Source organism: Plecotus auritus (genome assembly GCF_963455305.1).
Source record: "Plecotus auritus genome assembly, chromosome: 1".
Classification (NCBI taxonomy): domain Eukaryota; kingdom Metazoa; phylum Chordata; class Mammalia; order Chiroptera; family Vespertilionidae; genus Plecotus; species Plecotus auritus.
This window is the reverse complement of record NC_137770.1, coordinates 46,110,260-46,129,786: the sequence shown is the minus strand read 5'-3', so window position 1 is coordinate 46,129,786 and position 19,527 is coordinate 46,110,260. Positions and strand designations below refer to the sequence as shown.

Here is a 19,527-nt window from a genome sequence, read left to right as displayed (position 1 = left end):
GCCAGACACAGGGCTCATGGTTGGCAAGCACTGCTGTGGCAGCATGAGCCTCTCCCAATCGGGACTGTTGGGCGGCAAGCCCGCGGCAGGCACAGTGGGACCAGGATGAGCGTGAGCAGCAGGTAGGAGCTGCAGGCAGCATTGGACTGCGGGTTTCAGCCCAATCCCCGCAGGCCACCCAGAGGGACCCCACCCTAGCATGAATTCATGCACCGGGCCTCAAATAATATCATAATTTACTCTAATTTAGGAAGTATTCCACATCTTACAGTACCACAGAACCAATATTAGGAATTATTGCTGAAAATAAAACATCATTTGATAGAATGTTTAAAAAAATAATTTTTTGCTATGCATATTCACATACCATTCTACGAGCACCTTTCTATTTAAACCCAGTGTTCTTATGAAGGTATTAATATTTATTGGTCTGTAAAATACCTAAAATAGATACCAATCAGTGATAGTACTAGTAGTGGATTTTCTTTTTACTACACGAATATCAGAAAGGTTCTTTCATTCCATTTTCTCATATATTTTTTGCAAGTGTTACTTGAACCAGTTACACAAAAAAACAGTATTTTCAAGAGAAAATACCTAATAACAATTAACTTTAGATTGTTAGTGCGGAATATGTAATATTTACCATTTCTATCTATTGATTAATTATTAACTAAATTATCTTATTTTGATAGAAAAATATATGGCAAAATGTGTGATATTTTTTAGAGATGACAGGATTTAACATGTTCTCTTTTAAAGATAAGCAAAAAAATATATATATATATATTTACCCTCATTTCTGGTTCAATCCGTAAACAATAAGGTTGATTCTGATACTGCTGAATTTCTCCAGTAATTTCAGCCACTTTCCTCCTCTTACTGAAATTGATTAAATCTTTCCCTTTCTTTTTTAAAAAATCATTATTCCCTTCTTCAGTCTTCAGAATATTTGTTAAATATATTCCTAGTAAAAAAAATGTATTTGAAGAAAAATTATAAAATTGGTTATTTAACCATTTGGGAAAACAACCTATTTAGAAAAGTTGAATAATATCCTAAAATCCAGCAATTCTACTTCTAAGTGTTGATAAGTCTGACAGATGTAATAATTAACTCTACATTAAGAATTTAACATGGAAATAATTTAAAATAAAAAGAATATTAGGGTTTTGAAAAACTTAATTTGTCATTTCTTAGACTAGTAGCCTATAATAAAAGGAATTCATTCACAAAGTCTAAATTGTAGGGCTAAATCTATTCTAACCACTTTAATATTTAGTTATAATATCTAATGCCAATGATCTTAAATGATTACTGATCAAGAAATTAATTTTAAGCTAACTCTAATTACTAAGACTAGAGATTTATAAACTAATTTTGTTCCCCAATGCCCATAATTTAAATAGAAAAAGAATTCTTCCTCATTCTGGGACAGTAAGAAAATTTTTGGTTCCTTTTTCATGCATAATTATTGATTTATTTAAATCAGTAGCTCTCATCTGGGGGTAATTTTGTTCCCTAGGGGATATTTGGGAGTGTCTGGAGACATTTTTGGTTGTCACAACCAGTTGTATGTGCGAGTGTGTGTGTGTACACTCATGCATGCTATGGTATGAATGCTCAAAACTCATGTTGAAATCCTCATGCTGAATATGATGGTTTTAGGAGGTGGAGCCTTTCGGAGGTGCCTAAGTCATGAGGGTGGAGCTGTCATGAATGAGATATGTGCTCTTATAGAAGAGACCCCAGAGAGCTCCTTATAACAGTTCTATGAGGTAATTATCAGTCTTCATATCACAGGTAAGGAAATAAAGTTTAAGTTTTATTTATTAGTATAGATAGCTAATAAAAGTAGATGCTCTCAGGTATCAAATAAGGACAATCTCAAGGATGGTTTCTTTTGTATACAATACTAGTACACTTTCCCCAAAAATGTAAGTACATACCTAAATAACTTACCAAAAAAAGGCACACAAGGTGGATTGATTGACTTAAGTTTTACTAAGTATTTTTTAAAGTGATCTTGACTTAATTCCACAGCTTCATCCAAAATTCTCCTTTTTCTTTCCTGCAAGGCCTTTCAAATATATAATTAAGTATAACTTGTTTTTACAATTCAATCATATTTTATGAATGCAGAGCTTTTAACTTTATACATTTTTGTAAATATTTGAAAAAACAATTTTTAAATTAAGTGGTAAGTATTTCTTTCTGCACTTGCCTGAAATTTCTCTTCTGATATCTATAAATATAAAACTTAAAAATCTAGGTTTTTTTCCCCTAATATAGAGGATTAAACAACAAAAAAATTCTTCCTCTTCACTAATTGGTTTATAAAAACCATGCAATTCCTATCAAAATCCAAACTTTTTAAAAAATGAAACTTAAGCTGATTCTTAAATTTATATAGAAGAACAAAGGGTCAGGAGTAGTCACTCTTGAAAAAGAATGATTGGTGGGAACTTACAGAAGGCAACCAATTGATGTTTCTCTCTTTCTCCCTTCCTTTCTCTAAGCATGTCCTCAGGTGAGGATTAAAAAAAGAAAAGAAAAGGAAAAAAGAGAATAAGCATAAAATTCAGAATCAAAAGGGTAGCTGGCTCTGAAGGGACAAGAAAAGAAATTGAATTGGTAGAAGTTCTTAAATTAGATGCCATGTATAGAGGTGTTCTTTATATTTTTATTCTTTATACCTAATACACATTTTCAGAAATATTGTTCTGTACACAATATTGTAAGAAACTAAACCTGAACTTCTCAAACTAAATACACTATTTAAGAGTATTTCAAAATCTAAATAGAAATTAATTTATTAAAAGATTAATATTTGGTACTATTTGACTGTTAATATCTTTAATACATAAAAAGTTCATACAAATCAACAAAATGAAAACACCCAAATAGAAAAATACACACATGAAAGCCATTTATCCTCCACTCCCCTCTAATCACAACCTTCTGATAGAACCAATGTGAAGAAAAATGTATGTATCCTTCCACACTATTCTCAATGCTCATACAACTTAACTTACATGTTTAATGTTTGTTCTGTTTTGTTACATCAAGATGAAATCATATTATACTCATTATTATGATGTTTTTTAAATAACTTTCCCCCTAAAATATCACAAATATTCTTCGAAGACATACACATAGATCCTTATTCACTGTTATTTCTATAGCTGAACAATATTCTACATTATAGGTGTAGGACAATGTATTCAATCATTCTCTTATTGCTGAACAACCAGGTTATTTCTAGTTTTCTGTTGCCACAAGTAATGCTGCAGAAATTACAACTTTGTACATTAACTTTATAGTCTGGCTCTTTTATTTCTGGATCTAAGAGTATGCACATTCTAATTTTAATATTTATTACCAGATCACTTTCCAGAAAGACTGTAAAAATTCACATTGCCAAAGGCAATATATTTGCATCGCTGTGCTTCTAACATTTTATCCTTCACTTAGACAATAAAAAAGACTTTCTAGGTACAAAAATAAAGGAAGAATTCATAAATGAAGGATACATTTAACTAAATAAAAATGATAAAACTTCCATGTATAAAAACATTATATAAATTTCTTAAAAAGCAGATAAGATAAAGACAAATAGAAACTGAAGAATACCTGCGCAATATTTGACTAACTGTTAATATCTTTAATATATAAAAGATGATAAAAAGTAATAAGATGCAAACATCCAAATACCAGTAAGAGTATATAAATTACAAAGAAGGTAAAATGGCCAATAAGTACATTTAAAGATATTCAACTTTACTACTTATTTTTAAAAATACAAATATTTAAAAAGAAGGTTTTTCTCTGGACCATGAAATCTGTAAATAAGTTTTTAACAAGGTAATACCCAGGGGGATTTATCATATCTTGCTAGAAAGTACCTTGATGATATTATCAAAAGTCTTAAAAGGTACAAATACTCTGAGCCAGCTATTCTACCTCTAGAAATTTATTCTAGGAAAATAATCAAATTCTTACAAAAATTTCTGTAAATGGATGTTCCATGTTAAATTATTTACCACAGCAAAAAATGAGAACTTAATTGTCCCACAATAGTGTGTAAAATAAATTATAGCTTATCCACTGAAGAGAAAATGACTCAGCCCTTAAAAATTTGTTTTTGAAGATAAGCTAATAAAACAAGAAAATATGCCCTAACTGGTTTGGCTCAGTGGATAGAGCGTTGGCCTGCAGACTGAAGGGTCCCAGGTTTGATTCCGGTCAAGGGCATGTACCTTGGTTGCGGGCACATCCCCAGTAGGGGGTGTGCAGGAGGCAGCTGATCGATGTTTCTAACTCTCTATCCCTCTCCTTTCCTCTCTGTAAAAAATCAATAAACTATATTAAAAAAAAAAAAACACAAGAAAATATTTATGGTAAAAAAGTACAGGCCATAAAAATCTATGTACAATATGATCTAACTTTATTATGAAAAACATGTGAAATATCCTTCTATACTTTCTGTATCTTTTGAATTTTCTATAATAAACACTAAATATATACTACTTCATGATTTGAAAAAACAAATAAATTTAGGTTTTAGAAAGGGTTCTCTCCATGTTATTATTTCTCTATCTACCAAAGATGATTAAAGTAATTTGTATACTTATATCTGAAATCCTTTGTCATTATTTAAAACTATCAATCAATGTGCGGTTGAAAAAAATCCATTTGGAACTTCATTATGTTTTTGGTAAGCATATTAACTAAACAAAGTCACAAGTCCCAGATTCTTTCATGAACCCTAGGCTTACTAGTGTATTCCATGTTGGTGTAATTTTCTAATATCCTGAAATCATTGCATTTAAGGGAATAAGATAGATTTACAACAAAAGATAGGTGGTAGAAGGAATCTCTTTATATTAATTTTACCTTCCCTCAAAATAATGAAATATTTAAGCCTAAAACTTACCTCAAAGGTATGATCTAGTCTGTATACTGACACTGAGTTTACTGCACTGACTATTTCCAATACACCATTGAAATTATTCAAATCTTGAAAAACTTGCAGAATTTCTATAATTCTACTTAGTACTGCCACCCGTTCCTCAAAATTTTCTGCTTCCACAATGCACCTAACAAAAAAATAAAAAGAAAAAAATTCATGGTTTAGAAAGCAATTTCCTCACCTCATGTAGAAATATATTTTCAGCAAGGATTCTGGCTTACATATTAGTTAATATTATGATTATAAAGAATGAGACACAGTAAGTAAAAACTTACTTTTCAAACCAGAGCGTAAGATTTGTAGTATGGCGAATCATTTTTAATAAATTCGGAGAATTTATTTCTTTATCTTCTTTGGTCCATACACTCCCTACCAGTTCAGAAGGTTGAACTTTCCTGTGGAACCAAAAATCAATGCAACTTAACCTTCAAAGGATTATCAAAATTATTTAAAGTTCTAATACTTAATAAGAAAAACACAATTAATCCAAAAGATAAGTAGACAAATATAAGAAGAGGTAATTCACAGAGGAATAGACCCGATTAGCCACAAATATAAATAAATACTTTATCTTACTCAGGGGAAAGAGCATTAAACCATAATGAAATCCCATTTTACTCCTGTTAGATTAATGAAATGGGCAAAAATGTGAAAAAAAAAAATTCCAATACTGATGTGCAAGTAAAAATTGATACAGCCACTTTATAAAGCAATTTGTCAATGTCTCATAATACTGAAGATATACATACCAGATCACCCAGCAATTCTATACATGTACTCTAGGTATATACTCTAGATACAACAGGTTATAAGAAAACATTTATAGGAATGTTCAGTGAAGCATTGTTTGTGAGAGTGAAAAGTCCCAAACAACCTAGAGGCTCATCATCAAGTGACTGGATAAATTATGGAGTATTCTTACAATGGAATACCACACAGCAATTAAAATAAGCAAACTAGCCCAGGAGGTGTTGCTCAGTGGTTAAGCATTGAACCAGGAACCAGGAAGTCATGGTTAGATTCCCAGTCAGGGCATGTACCTGGGTAGCGGGCTCAATCCCCAGTAGGGGGCATACAGGAGGCAGCCAATCAATGATTCTCTCTCATAATTGATACTTCTATCTCTCTCTCCCTCTCCCTTCCTCTCTCTGAAATCAATAAAAACATTTATTTTAAAAAAGAAAGAAACAAACAAAAAACTAGAGCTATATTTCTTAACTTGAACAAGAGCCAGAAACAATTTAAGTAAAAAACAAGTTGCAGAATGATAAAGTTTTAAAATGTGAAACAAAGCTATATATTGTTAATGAATGTTTATATTGATATAAATTATAAAGATATAAACAGGAATAGTAAACACTAAATATAAGATAGTGGTATTACTTGGGAGAAAGAGGAGAAATGGGGTTGGGGAGAATTACACAAAGGATTTCAACTTTATTCATAATGCTTTTGTTGTTCATGAGTGCTTACTATATTGTTTTCTACATTTTTTTGGAATACCTGAAATATTTTTAAAAAATGTCAAACAAAAGAGCTGATTAAATAATTGTACACAGTAAGTGTTACATAATTTAAAAAATTGACCAGCACCCTGGCTGGTTGTGGCTCAGTTGGTTGAGCGTTGTCCCATTCACTGGTTCGATTCATGGTCAGAGCATATGCCGGGTTTGTGAGCTCAATCCCCCCCAGCAGGGGGCGTGCAGGAGCAGCAGATAGATGTTTCTCTCTTTCCCTCTCCCTTCCTCTCTCTAAAATCAATAAAAATATCTTTTAAAATAAGTTTTCTTAAAGTGGTTCTATTATTTCACCAGAAATTTAGTTTAGTGTTAATGTTTTATGTATGTCACCCATCTTCCATAATACACGTATCATTTAACAAAGGTATTCCTATGTTCTGAAAGCAAGTACACATAGAGCTAGGTGCTTTTTTCTATGTCTATTCGTGTAACAGTCACCATATGAAGAAAAACTTGATTCAGTACTATCTGCTTTGTTATCTCAAGTAATTAAGTCCTTCCATTCCTACCTATCACAAATCCCACATTATAAACAAAAACAACCTGAACTCCAAATTACTTAAAATATAACATGACACTTTGAGTCAGATGTTGACAACCTCCAACATGTGTGCTAAATTCTGAATAACACAGCCAAGGGCAAAGCACAGGCCCAATTCTAAAGAAGGCAGAGTTTTATGTCTAGTGCTAATAAAGAATATGCCTTCCTACATTCCCTATTAGCACTAAAGTTGGCTGCTAACCAGGGTAACTTCTTTTTATATATAGTGTCCCCCCAAAAATGTATACACACTTTGAATAATTATAAAGGCAGTGTTTATTAAAATACATTTCATTTTCAAAATTGAGCTATCAGCTGTTAAAGTGTGTATACATTTTTTTGAGACACCCTGTATATGCATATTTTTAGTTCTCACCCCAGGACATGCTTACAGGGAAGAAGGGAGGGAGGGAGGGAGGGAGGGAGGGAGGGAGGGAGGGAGGGAGGGAGGGAGAGAGAGAGAATATCATTTGGACCAGCAACATTTTGGTACACAGGACAAAGCTCTACAACTAAGCCACTCCAGATGTAGGGTGATGGCAAGAACATTATATATAAAGAAAAGTGATGGAATACACATTAAAATAAATAGCCAAGCACATTTCTAGTGATCCTTACAAATCAAAGAAAATGGTTTGGAAGGATTTTTTTTTAAATAGTTTCATTGATTTCAGAGACAAAGGGAGAGGGAGAGAGAGTTAGAAATATCAATGATGAGAATCATTGATTAGCTGCTCCCTGCACACCCCTTGCTGGGGATCGAGCCTGCAACCCAGGCATGTGCCCTGATCATGACCTCTTGGTTCATAGGTCAATGCTCAACCACTGAGCCACGTCGACCAGGCTGGAAGTTTTAACTATGGCTCATCATCGCACCACTTCAGAAATAACTTTTCTTTAAAGTTAATATTCACTTCAAAAAGCTAAAGTTATTTGAGATGCCTTAAAAGAAGTTAAGAAATCTTTATTCCTCTAACAATTTTGTTATTCATTTGACTAACAAACCTAACCCTGCCAAGCTCCCAAGTAAAATTCTGATTATGTAGAATCTGAAAAAAAAAAAAGCAAAAAGAATAAAGCTTGTCTCACTCAATATTCTATCTACTTAGCTGCCAAGAGCCTAGCATCTATACTGACTGATTTAGCTGAAACAACTCAATAAAGCAATCTGAGAGAAGTAGTATTAGGAGTAGGAGCTCAGTGACTACTTTGAAAGTGGCTGCTATTCTGTTGCATTAGTATTCTCTCTGCCACTGCTCTTGTGAAGGATTGCTAAATACCAAATCTGGGCCTATATAGCAATACATTTTAAGACTTTAGCCAGCCGAACAGACTGAAGTTAAAAACTGTGCTATAGCCGTAGCCGGTTTGGCTCAGTGCATAGAGTGTCGGCCTGCGGACCATAGGGTCCCAGGTTTGATTCTGTACCTCGGTTGCAGGCTCCTCCCCAACCCGGGCCCTGGTCAGGGTGCATGCAGGAGGCAACCAATCGATGTGTTTTCTCTCACATCCATGTTTCTCTCTGTCTTCCCCTCTCTCTTCCATTCTCTCTGAAAATCAATGGAAAAATATCCTCAGGTGAGGATTAAAACAAACAAAAAAACAACTGTGCTATAAACTTTCCATCATGCCCACAAGAATAGATCGAGGTATTTTTAAGCACTCAAGAATAATTTGTGAAATGTTCTAAAAACAGAGATATGTTCAAGGTTCTTGAAAACAGAGCAGCATATTACTGATAATGTCTACCTGTAGAGATCAGATTCCAAAAGTGTCAGCTGACGTGCAATTTCTATCGGATGAAGTGTCATGAGATCAAATGTTTCAAACTGTCCTGGTCTGCTGATATGCCATTCAATTGGTGGAGGTGGATTTTCAAAGGTAATATTATGGCTTATTCCATTTGCCTGAGCTTGTTTCTTCCTCTTGATGATCTTAGCAATTGACTCTACCCATTTCTTCATGGCTTTCCCTAGATAAAGATACAAAACAAAAATGCCTTTTACTTGATAGATAACATAAACCTTTACATAATGTTTAACATTTACCTAGCTTCAACAAGGACCAACTCAATGGTGTCCTTTTGTTTCATCTAACCCCAATCATGCCCTCCCTTCTATCTCTGCTATTTAAACAAAATCTAATATTTAAGTATGCATTTATTTAAAAAAATAACAATACCATGATCAGATATAAAAAACAACAATAACTTTTTTTTTTTAAATATATTTTATTGATATTTTACAGAGAGGAAGGGAGAGGGATAGAGAGCTAGAAACATCGATGAGAGAGAAACATCGATCAGCTGCCTCCTGCACACCTCCCACTGGGGATGTGCCCGCAACCAAGGTACATGCCCTTGACCGGAATCGAACCCGGGACCCTTCAGTCCGCAGGCCGACGCTCTATCCACTGAGCCAAACCGGTTTCGGCAACAATAACTTCTTAATATCATCAAATATTAGTGTTCAGTCTGGCTGGCGTTGCTCAGTGGTTGAGCATCAACCTATGAACCAGGAGGTTAAAGTTCGATTCCCGGTCAGGGCACAAGCCCAGGCTGCGGGCTCAATCCCCGGTGGGAGATGTGCAGGAGGCAGCCAATAATTCTTTCTCATCATTGACGTTTCTACCTTCCTTTCCCTCTCCCTTCCTCTCTGAAATCAATAAAAATATATTAAAAAAATATTAGTGTTCAAATTTCCCTGTTGCATAAATGTTTTCTTATAGTTGGTCTGAAATAGGATTTGAACGAGATCTACACATTGCACTGAATTAGTATGTCTCAAGTCTCCTTTAATCTCTCATTTTGCTTGTAATTTATTTTTTGCTCTGTGTTTCCCCAAGTCTGAATTTTGCCAATTCCATCCCTGTGGTATCACTGCCATGTTTTACTGTTCCTGTATTTTCTGGAAATCAGATACATATAGACTTGATCTGATTCAGGGTCAATTTTTGACACAAATACTTGCTAGTATATTTTTAACAGGAGGCATAGAATATCCAATTACTTCCTTTTTGTGATGTTACTAGGAATTGAGAAATGGTAATCTAATTCTATCATCCTTCTTCACTTACTAGTTATAATACTTCTATAAAAAGAAACGTTCACAAATCAACTATTTGGTTATCCTGAGGTACGTGTATAGACAAGGCCTTTAGATATTAACTATAGACATTAATATAAAATTTACGTGTTTTATTCTAATACATGTATGTATTATAAAAGCTTCTTAGATTACATATAATCTAGTGTCTCCATTGCAATATTATTTAAATTAATTTAGTACTATAAATAATTTTAAGGTACGCCTGAAAATTTTATCTTGAACATCTCAAAATGTAAACAAAGAAATCATATCCTCTATTTTAAGAAAAATTTCCCTTAAAAAACAAGTAGATGAAATAAGCTAGGCTTAGTTATAGTATTCTTAATTAACACATTATACTATCAGATAAAATATAAATGTTCTTGATTCAATAACATACATTTAATGACACATACATCTGTTTAAATGTTCATGGCCTAGACTTTCATTTCATGGGCTGTGTTCTGCTACTTCAGGTAGGAAACTCCTACCTTTCAGGTGCCAAAATACACTAAAAACTTTTCCAGTGGGAAATAAACATTATTTAAGAAGTTATTAACTTTTCAAAACTAAAGAATAAGATTAAAGAGACTAAGGAAACAGATAAAATTATACAAGTATATAATTAGTTTAAGGAATGGCAACCTTGACATGAGATAAAAATAAATGGCTTAAATTTATTAAAAAGGACTTTTGACTTCTTTAAAAGAAAGATTCTACTAAAAAACCTGAAAAGGCAAGGTTCTAAGACTTCAGGTGGTTCTAAATATATACAAGCTCCTTGGAGTCTTTAAATATCATTCCAAATCTTATTTCAGTTTTTTAAAAATGAAAACTAGTTTAGCTTTTAAATTAAAAGTCACACAAATTTAAAAATAAACTCATGTGTGACATAAGATTCAATCAAACCTTTAAATAATATACCTCTTACACTTGAAATGAAGGATTCTAGTCTTTCAAGCAACTCCAAATCTCTTTCAAAGTCATAAAAATGGTGTTCAACCCAGTGCCGAAATACATTTAAGATCCTGATAAAATGGGGAAACAAACAAACAAACACATTTTAATGAAACCTAAGCATTCAATTACACTTCTTTTACCTCTCTAATGCCATGGTGATAACTTTACATACAAAGGCCATAACACTCACAGAGTCTGTAATTTGTATTTAATTAATATCTTAAGTGCCTCAACAATATGAAGACAGATCTCAGAATGTTCATTATTTTAAAATTATACTTTTTAAAAATTTTATAAGCATAAAATATGGTTCCTGTAATGGTTCCTTAATTACCGATTACTCTTCAGCAAAAGTACCTTTTCTTTTATTCATACATACAAAATTCATTCAGTATACAAAGCTATTTTAAATGCTTATATTAAAAAGGATTTTTATGATCTAAATTTTTATATATTTTCCACATAAGACGGAAAATCAACTAAGATTTTGTATATTTGGTTCAAATTTCTATGTAATTTACAGATATGTCCACATTCTTTTTTTTTTTTCAGAAGAAAAAATATTTCTGACAGAGCTATTTTGTTTTGCAGTATCACAAAAATATTACTTATGACTCAAGTAGAGATTTAATCAATCTATACAAATATAACATTCTACTCTTAGAGATACAGTAAATTAGATTAGCATTTTTCCTTCATTATTTCAGTGGGTGACTATTTCTATACTTTTATTCAATTTATTAGTGACATTAGTTAATAAAATTATATAGGTTTTAAGTGCACAATTTTATAATATACTAGTAGCCCTGCGCAGTGCGCCAGTAGCTCACCAGTAGCTCGCTTCCACCCTCCAGTAGCTCTCCGCCCGCTGCCCCCCCTCCTGTAGCTCCCCCCCCAGCTCCCCTCCCCCCTCTCATAGCTTGCTGCCCCCTCCTATAGCTCTCCGCCACCTGCTTGTAGCTCGCTGCCCCACCCTCCTGCTGATCTGTGATCCAGTTGTTATGCGGTCAGTCATTACACAGCTGGTCGTTACGCTTAACGGTGTAATGACCATTTGCATATTATATCTTTATTATATAGGATCACCTGTTATTGTATTGTGTGTTCCCCACCCCAAGTCAAGTCTCCTTCCATCACCATTTATCCTTCTGTTGCACTCTTTTACCTCCCCCGACCCCATTTTCCCTCTGGTAATCACCATACTATTGTCAGTTTATGAGGATGGGTTTTGTTGTTTTTTTCTTAATCCCTTCATCTTTTTCATCCAGCCCACCTATCCCCTCCCCTCTGACAGCTGAGTCTGTTTCTATTTTGTTTGTTAGTTTATTTTGTTCTTTAGATTACACATATAAATGAAATCATATGATATCTATCTTCCTCTGACTGGCTAATTTCACTTAGCATAATACTCTCCAGGTTCATCCATGCTGTCGCAAAGGGTAAGATTTGCTTCTTTTTTATGGTAAAGCAGTATACTCCATTGTATAAATGTACCACAGATTTTTTATCCACTCATCTATTAATGGACACTTGGGAGGCTTCCAAATTTTGGTTACTATAAATAGCACTGCAGTGAACATAGGGGTGCATATATTCTTTCGAATTAGTATTTCAGGTTTCTTTGGATATATCCCCAAAAGTGGAATCACTGGGTCATAAGACAGTTCCATTTTTAATTTTGTGAGGAAACTCCACACTGCTTTTCACAGTGGCTGCACCAATCTGCATTCCCCCCCGCAACAGTACACGAGGGTTCCCTTTTCTCCACATCCTTCCCAACACTTGTTCGTTTCTATGTTAGCTTTCTTCCTTTCTAACTGACAGACAATAATTTTTCTCCCAGGCTAAGAAAATTCTTTAAATTCCCAATCTCTATCATGCTATCTGAACAAAACCACCTTAGTCACTGTATGCCTGGTTAGTTCCATGGCTTAGAAAATATTTCAAGATATCACAAAACTGTTAGCTTCTAGTTTGCACAGGGTTATTCAAATAACTACTTCCATTTCCTCTCCTTCCTAGTTTCTACAGTATCCAATGTAATTTCAAAATTATCATGTAAGAGAAAAAAATCTCATAATTAAATTTCATCAAAATGAAAAACTTCTGCTCATCAAAATATATTATTAAGAAAAGTAATAGGTAAGCCACAGATTGAGAGAAGAATTTATAAAACATTTATTTGACAAGACTGGAATCTAATCCTATTCAATAACTATAACAACTCAATAGTAAAAAAATAACAAAAAATAGGCAGATTTGAATAGATTCTTCACAAAATAAATATGAATAGCCAGAGACAATATAAAGTCCTCAACATCATTAGTCATCAAATTAAAACCACAGAGAAATACCACTACACCCCCTCAGTGTGGATAAGGTATAAAGGTAGTCTATCATTAAATGCTAATGAGGATTTGAAGCAACTGGAACTCTAATACATTGCTAGTAAGAGTGTAATACAGTATAATCACTTTGAGAAAGATCTGGCAGTTTCTTTTAAAATTAAACATACACCTACCCTACGACTCACCATTCCACTCTGAGTTATTAACCCAAGATACTATGTGAAAAAATATATTCACAAAAAACTTGAAAAATAAAAGTTCATAGAAGCTTTTTTCATAATAATAAAAACTGAAAAGAACCCAGGTGTCCTTCAGTGGGAAAATTAATAAACAAACTGTGGTATCTATCTATCTATCTATCTATCTATCTATCTATCTATCTATCTATCTATATGAAAGGCTAAATGACTGAATGTCCATCTGTCCGACCAGCCGGTACATATGATGCACACTGGCAATTTAAAAATAAACATTGACTCGTGCATGCACGAGATCTCGCTGGCACCAATCGCATGCGTGTATTTCTATCTGTCATTGTTGATTGTGAATTTGGTCATTTTTGTTGGCATTCTGAAGCTTAAAGAAAGCAGCGTCCTCGACAGAATATGTCTGAACACCAACTATTGGCACAATTAATTTCCTTTCAATGTGCACAAATCCGTGCACCAGGCCACTAGTATTCATATAATAGAATACCACCTCAGCAATAAAATAGAACTACTGATACAAGCAACAACATGCTCAAAAACATGTTCAGTGAAAGAAGTTAGACACAAAAGAGTATACAATATAAGAATCCATTTATATAAAATTCTAAAATAGGTAAAATTAATCTATGTAGTAAGATAAATACTGCTTTGAGCAATCAGAACAAAAGCTGATTAGAATGGGCATAAAGGGACTTTCTGGGGTGATGATAACATTTTATATCTTGAAAGGAATTTGTATTATAGAAATGTATATATTTGTTAAAAGTCAACCAAAGTGTATTATATACACAGTTTAGAAAAAAAGAATAAACAAATACCATTAATGATATACAAGTGGAAGTATTTAAAGAAAAGTGTACTTTGAATTACAACTCCCAATTAGATGATTAATGGACCAATAGAAGAATGATAAATTAATAAATGTATGATAAAATCAGTATAGCAAAACATTAAGCCCAAGGTTATTAGATATTCATAATGAGATATGAAGAAAAAAAGGTGTGTGTGTGAGGGAGGAGTTGACAATAGACAAACTCATATGCAATTTTATAAGTTTTACTTAATAGGTATCCTGGTCTGTAAGAATATCACATGCCAGATATCTGATGCAAATAACATCTATTTTAATAATTAAAATTCTTCAGGGTATTTAAGAGTAACTTCACAAAGAAAGAACTTAACTGCTATGAGGTTAACAACAATACCTATACCTGAATTAAGAGGTAAAAACTTCTTTGCTAACTATATACTGAAAATCGAACGGCACATTAAAAATATAATATACACGCCAAACCTAAGTTGCACTGGTTGGACGTATTCCTTGCGAAACCTTTTAAGGTCTACACTAATTGGTTGTTCGCCTTTCTCTGCTGCCAATTTATCTGCTTCAGTAGGTTCTGGCTCTGGAATTTCAAATCTAAGAAGAAAAGCAAAATGAGAGAAATTTTTCCATGTTTATACATAAATGAAAAGGATTTCAAACACATCAGTAAAAATATTTTAACTAAGCAACCTTGTTTTGTGTAAAGTACAATTACTGATAAATTTTCCTTAATGCATTACATACTATAAAAAATTGCCCTTTGGCTATACAGTACTAAGGTTTTATAATCTTACTTCTATAAAAAAAGTTTAGTAACTAGTATTTATCAACATAGAAAGGATCAATGGAAAAGATTCAAGAAAAAAATCTGGAAGTATAACCTCTTTAATATCCATAATATTTATTTTTTAAATGCAAGTAGATATAACTTTCCTTAAATAAATGAATATAAATCCAAAGAGAGGGTCCAAACTGAATTTTAAACAGTAAAGAACATACCTAAGTGGATAAAGTAAAAAGCAAAGTTAAAAAAAAAAAAAACTGCCCACAAGCAATACAGCTAAAATATGTCTAACATGTATGCTTTCCTAATTTTGGACACAGAAATACAACCAAGTAAATCTTCCCAGATCATTACAGTGACTCAGTCTGGTAAACTTTGTTTCATAGAAAAACATAATGATAGAGGTCAAGATAAAATTCTGGCATTAAGTTTTTAAATGTGAAACAAAAATTATTTTGGAGTCCAGATGCTACATTTAACCTTTAAAGCATTTAAACTGCCACTAATATACTCAGTAAAAGATAAAAAGTCAATCTAAAACTTACTTTTAAAAATTAATTACAATAAGAAAATATTAATTTTTAGGTCTAATAATGATATTTTGATTATGTTTTTAATAAGAGTACTTATCTTTTAGAAATAAAACTGGAAATATTTATAGGTGAAATACACTGTCTAGAATATACTGCAAAAGACAGTTGTCCCTTGGTATCCCCAGGGGATTGGTTCCAAGACCCCAGCAGATACAAAATCCACTGTTGCTGGAGTACCTTAGCCCTCCGTATCCTCAGATATGGAGACGGATAAGGATAATGAACCCGTGGAAACAGAGGCTGACTGTAATCCTGGGATTAGGATGTTGAAATGGTAGAAAAATAGGGCACAAATGAGTTGATAATTACTGCAGTTGGATGACTGATACATGAGGTTATTATACTTTCCTATTCACTCTTGTACACATTTTGAAATATTTCATAATAAAAAGTTTGTTTTAAAAGTAAAAAAGTATCTTTTAAGGAAACATTGTTTTATTGTACAGAAAACAATTTAATTAAGATACATAGTTTTTTTTATCCTCTAAAATGGGTCTTTCTGATTACCACTATAAACATTACTAAGCTCTGAAAAGACCTTTATTATAAACAGGGATTTCAGTTTAAGCACACTGTTTAAAGTGAACAGAAATACTGCTAATTTTATGCCAAATAAATTTTATTAAAAAACCATTTGAGTAGATTCTAGGTACCCAGCATTTTACAAGACAAAAAACAGTTGTTTTTACAAAATGCAAATATAAGTGAAATAAAAATTTTTCTTACCGTTCAATCAGTAAGCTTAGCAATTCCTGTGGTTTACAAAATGAACGATATGTAGTAAGAAAAGTACGAACAAAATTGGGATCTGAAAAAATAGAGCATAAAACAGGTTGCATATTCAATTTATTCAGCATATTTTGGAGGCCTTACTTCCTTTTTCCTTATATCCTGGCTTTTCCAATTGTGGCTCTTTCTGCCAATCACAGTATTTCTTGAGAAATGAGGATTGTTTTCACATTCAAGATTTATGGATATATAATTTTTATGAATATTTAATTATCAGTGAAGTTAATAATATTGTATTTTAGAGACATTTAGTTACTTATTCCCTTTGATTCTGCAGTATTCTTTTCATATTTTAGAGGCATTTTTTTTCAGGCCTCAAGCCTTTTGAACATTTTTGAAAAGCTTTTAACTCCTTCAGCCTAGACCCGTGGTCGGCAAACTGCTGCTCGCGAGCCACATGCGGCTCTTTGCCCCCTTGAGTGTGGCTCTTCCACAAAATACCACGGCCTGGGCAAGTCTATTTTGAAGAAGTGGCGTTAGAAGAAGTTTAAGTTTAAAAAATTTGGCTCTCAAAAGAAATTTCAATCGTTGTACTGTTGATATTTGGCTCTGTTGACTAATGAGTTTGCCGACCACTGGTAAGACAATCACTTGTAATGAGTTTCACATACCTGCATACATATGATATGTTAATCTTTCAATTAACTTCACCACTGTTCCTCCTTTAATAATGGGGATTCCACTTCTACTTTGCAAGTTGTCTTCAAAAACAATGTTTTCCTCAGAGTCTTTTACCACAAAACGATAAACTTCAGGACTTGGTAATCTCAGTGGTTGCTCATTTTCTTCTTTCAATAATACTGAATCTAGCATTCGATCTAGAGTACTACGATAATGAAGAGAAATAAGTGCTGCCATCCAATTATTTTTCTCTTCAGCCGATTTAGCAGCAAATATTATGCTGTTTTCATCTTTGGATACTAATTCAAAAGCATGTTTGTACTCACAAGTATCCTCTTTATCACATATTTGTATTTTTCTCATGACAAATTTTTCTTTTAATCTATATTCTGCACTACTGTAACCTGGAAGCCGTGACTGGCTATGATTGGGTTTGCAGCTAATCATTAAGCCATCAAAAAGAAAAATATGCCGTTCATGTTTAGCACCAATTCTTGTCAATGGACCTTCCATAATGAATTCATTACAACACTGTCCAATATCTTTGCCTTCCCATCCATCTATGTTTTTCTGAATTTCATTCATTTTTTTAATAGCCAGGTGCTTGCTTCTTAATTGACGATTATAAAAAGGGCAAACAGGATCCCTAAAAAAAAATACCAAGACAAAGTTAGCTTATTCAATGACTAAGCAACTATAATTGCTTTAAGTGTAAACTACCTCAAATCAAGTGACAAAAATATTAAATAAACAAACACTAGATTTTGCACACAGCATTTATTTTCTTCTACTAACTTTGCCACTACAAGCCTCAATTTCATATTGTGCAAGAGAAGTGCCAGAGACTCTATATTTCATTCCTATTGCCATACGACTTAAAATTAAATAATCCTATTTCTTATATAAATTATACAAAACTTATCAACTATATCTTTTAAATTTTTTACACATATCTTAACAATAATACAATGGCAATTTAAAAAGACTAGAAGACCAAAATAAAAACGTAAAACCAAAGTATAATTTTCAAGAATGCAACTATCACTATAAACAACACTTCTTTTTTTTTAAAAAAAATATATTTTATTAATTTTTTACAGAGAGGGAGAGGGATAGAAAGCTAGAAACATCGATGAGAGAGAAACATAGACCAGCTGCCTCCTGCACAGCCCCCACTGGATATGTGCCCGCAACCAAGGTACATGCCCCTGACCGGAATTGAACCTGGGACCCCTCAGTCCGCAGGCCGACGCTCTATCCACTGAGCCAAACCGGTTTCGGCTAAACAACACTTCTTGAGAAAAACAGGCATCAAATGTAAGTGAAGTATGCAGAAGCATTCATATTTTCAACAGTTTGGAATTACCCAGGTCGGCGTCGAGGTGAATACTGCTTGTAAATTCGATCCATACTACCTTGGAGATTCATGAGAGCAGTAATCGCTTGGTTCAAACATTCTCTATCTTCTTGTTCTTCACTACATGCTTTCAATTGCTAGGAAGACCCAAAAAGAAAATTAAACCTACATTGTTCAATTGTTTCCCTTTCTCATTTAGAGGAAGCAGCAATATTATAACTCTAAATGAAGTTTAAATGCACTTAATAAAAACCACTATGATTTTATATAATCACGTATACTTCAAATCAGTCCTCTTTCTACATATGTGTATACAATACAAATATATAAAGTCCTATTACCAAAGCAATCAGGAAAAAAATAAAATAAACTGTGATAACCATTTGGACATTTTCTAGATATATAAAAATAGCTCAAAACATGAAACTTAAAAGTGACTTTTATTTGTTAATAACTATGAATAGAGAAAATAAGAAACACAAATTATTTCATATCTATATATATTTAAAAGGCCAGGGACCGGAACACCGTAATGACCAGAACAACTGGCTGCTATGATGCCCACTGCGGCCAGCAAACTGGCCCGATCAGGGGGTGGGGCCGGCCGGCCAACCTCCTGCAGTCCCTCCCCCTAGCCAGCCCTGCCGGCCAACCTCCCGCCGTCTCCTCCTCCTCCTGACAGGCCCGGCTTGATCTGGCTCGATCCGCCCCAATTGGGGCCGGGCCAGCCAGACCCCACCCGTGCATGAATTCGTGCACTGGGCCTCTAGTTCTTTATAATGGCATTCTTAAGTTTTAGAGATTATGCAAAGCTTGAATATCTTTGTTATACAACATAACCAAATTGCTAACTTTAACACTTTAATCCATCATAAATTTTTTCTGAAAACAGCACCTCACAAAGGATTCAACTTATATTTTTTA

At 33.4% G+C, this 19,527-nt stretch overlaps 1 protein-coding gene across 2 annotated transcripts in view; it reads right to left on the bottom strand.

Moving 5' to 3' along the window:
• Positions 1-19,527, bottom strand: part of SOS2 (SOS Ras/Rho guanine nucleotide exchange factor 2) — a 112,246-nt gene that overhangs the window by 15,534 nt on the left and 77,185 nt on the right. For both annotated transcript variants that reach the window (XM_080669427.1, XM_080669428.1), the window contains 10 exons: positions 18,613-18,740; positions 17,237-17,892; positions 16,563-16,644; positions 14,931-15,053; positions 11,044-11,147; positions 8,783-9,005; positions 5,248-5,367; positions 4,937-5,099; positions 1,963-2,080; positions 795-967 (listed from right to left, as the gene is read on the bottom strand). In XM_080669427.1, the coding sequence (XP_080525553.1) occupies positions 795-967; positions 1,963-2,080; positions 4,937-5,099; positions 5,248-5,367; positions 8,783-9,005; positions 11,044-11,147; positions 14,931-15,053; positions 16,563-16,644; positions 17,237-17,892; positions 18,613-18,740 (1,890 nt within the window). The remainder of the gene's footprint in view (positions 1-794; positions 968-1,962; positions 2,081-4,936; positions 5,100-5,247; positions 5,368-8,782; positions 9,006-11,043; positions 11,148-14,930; positions 15,054-16,562; positions 16,645-17,236; positions 17,893-18,612; positions 18,741-19,527) is intronic.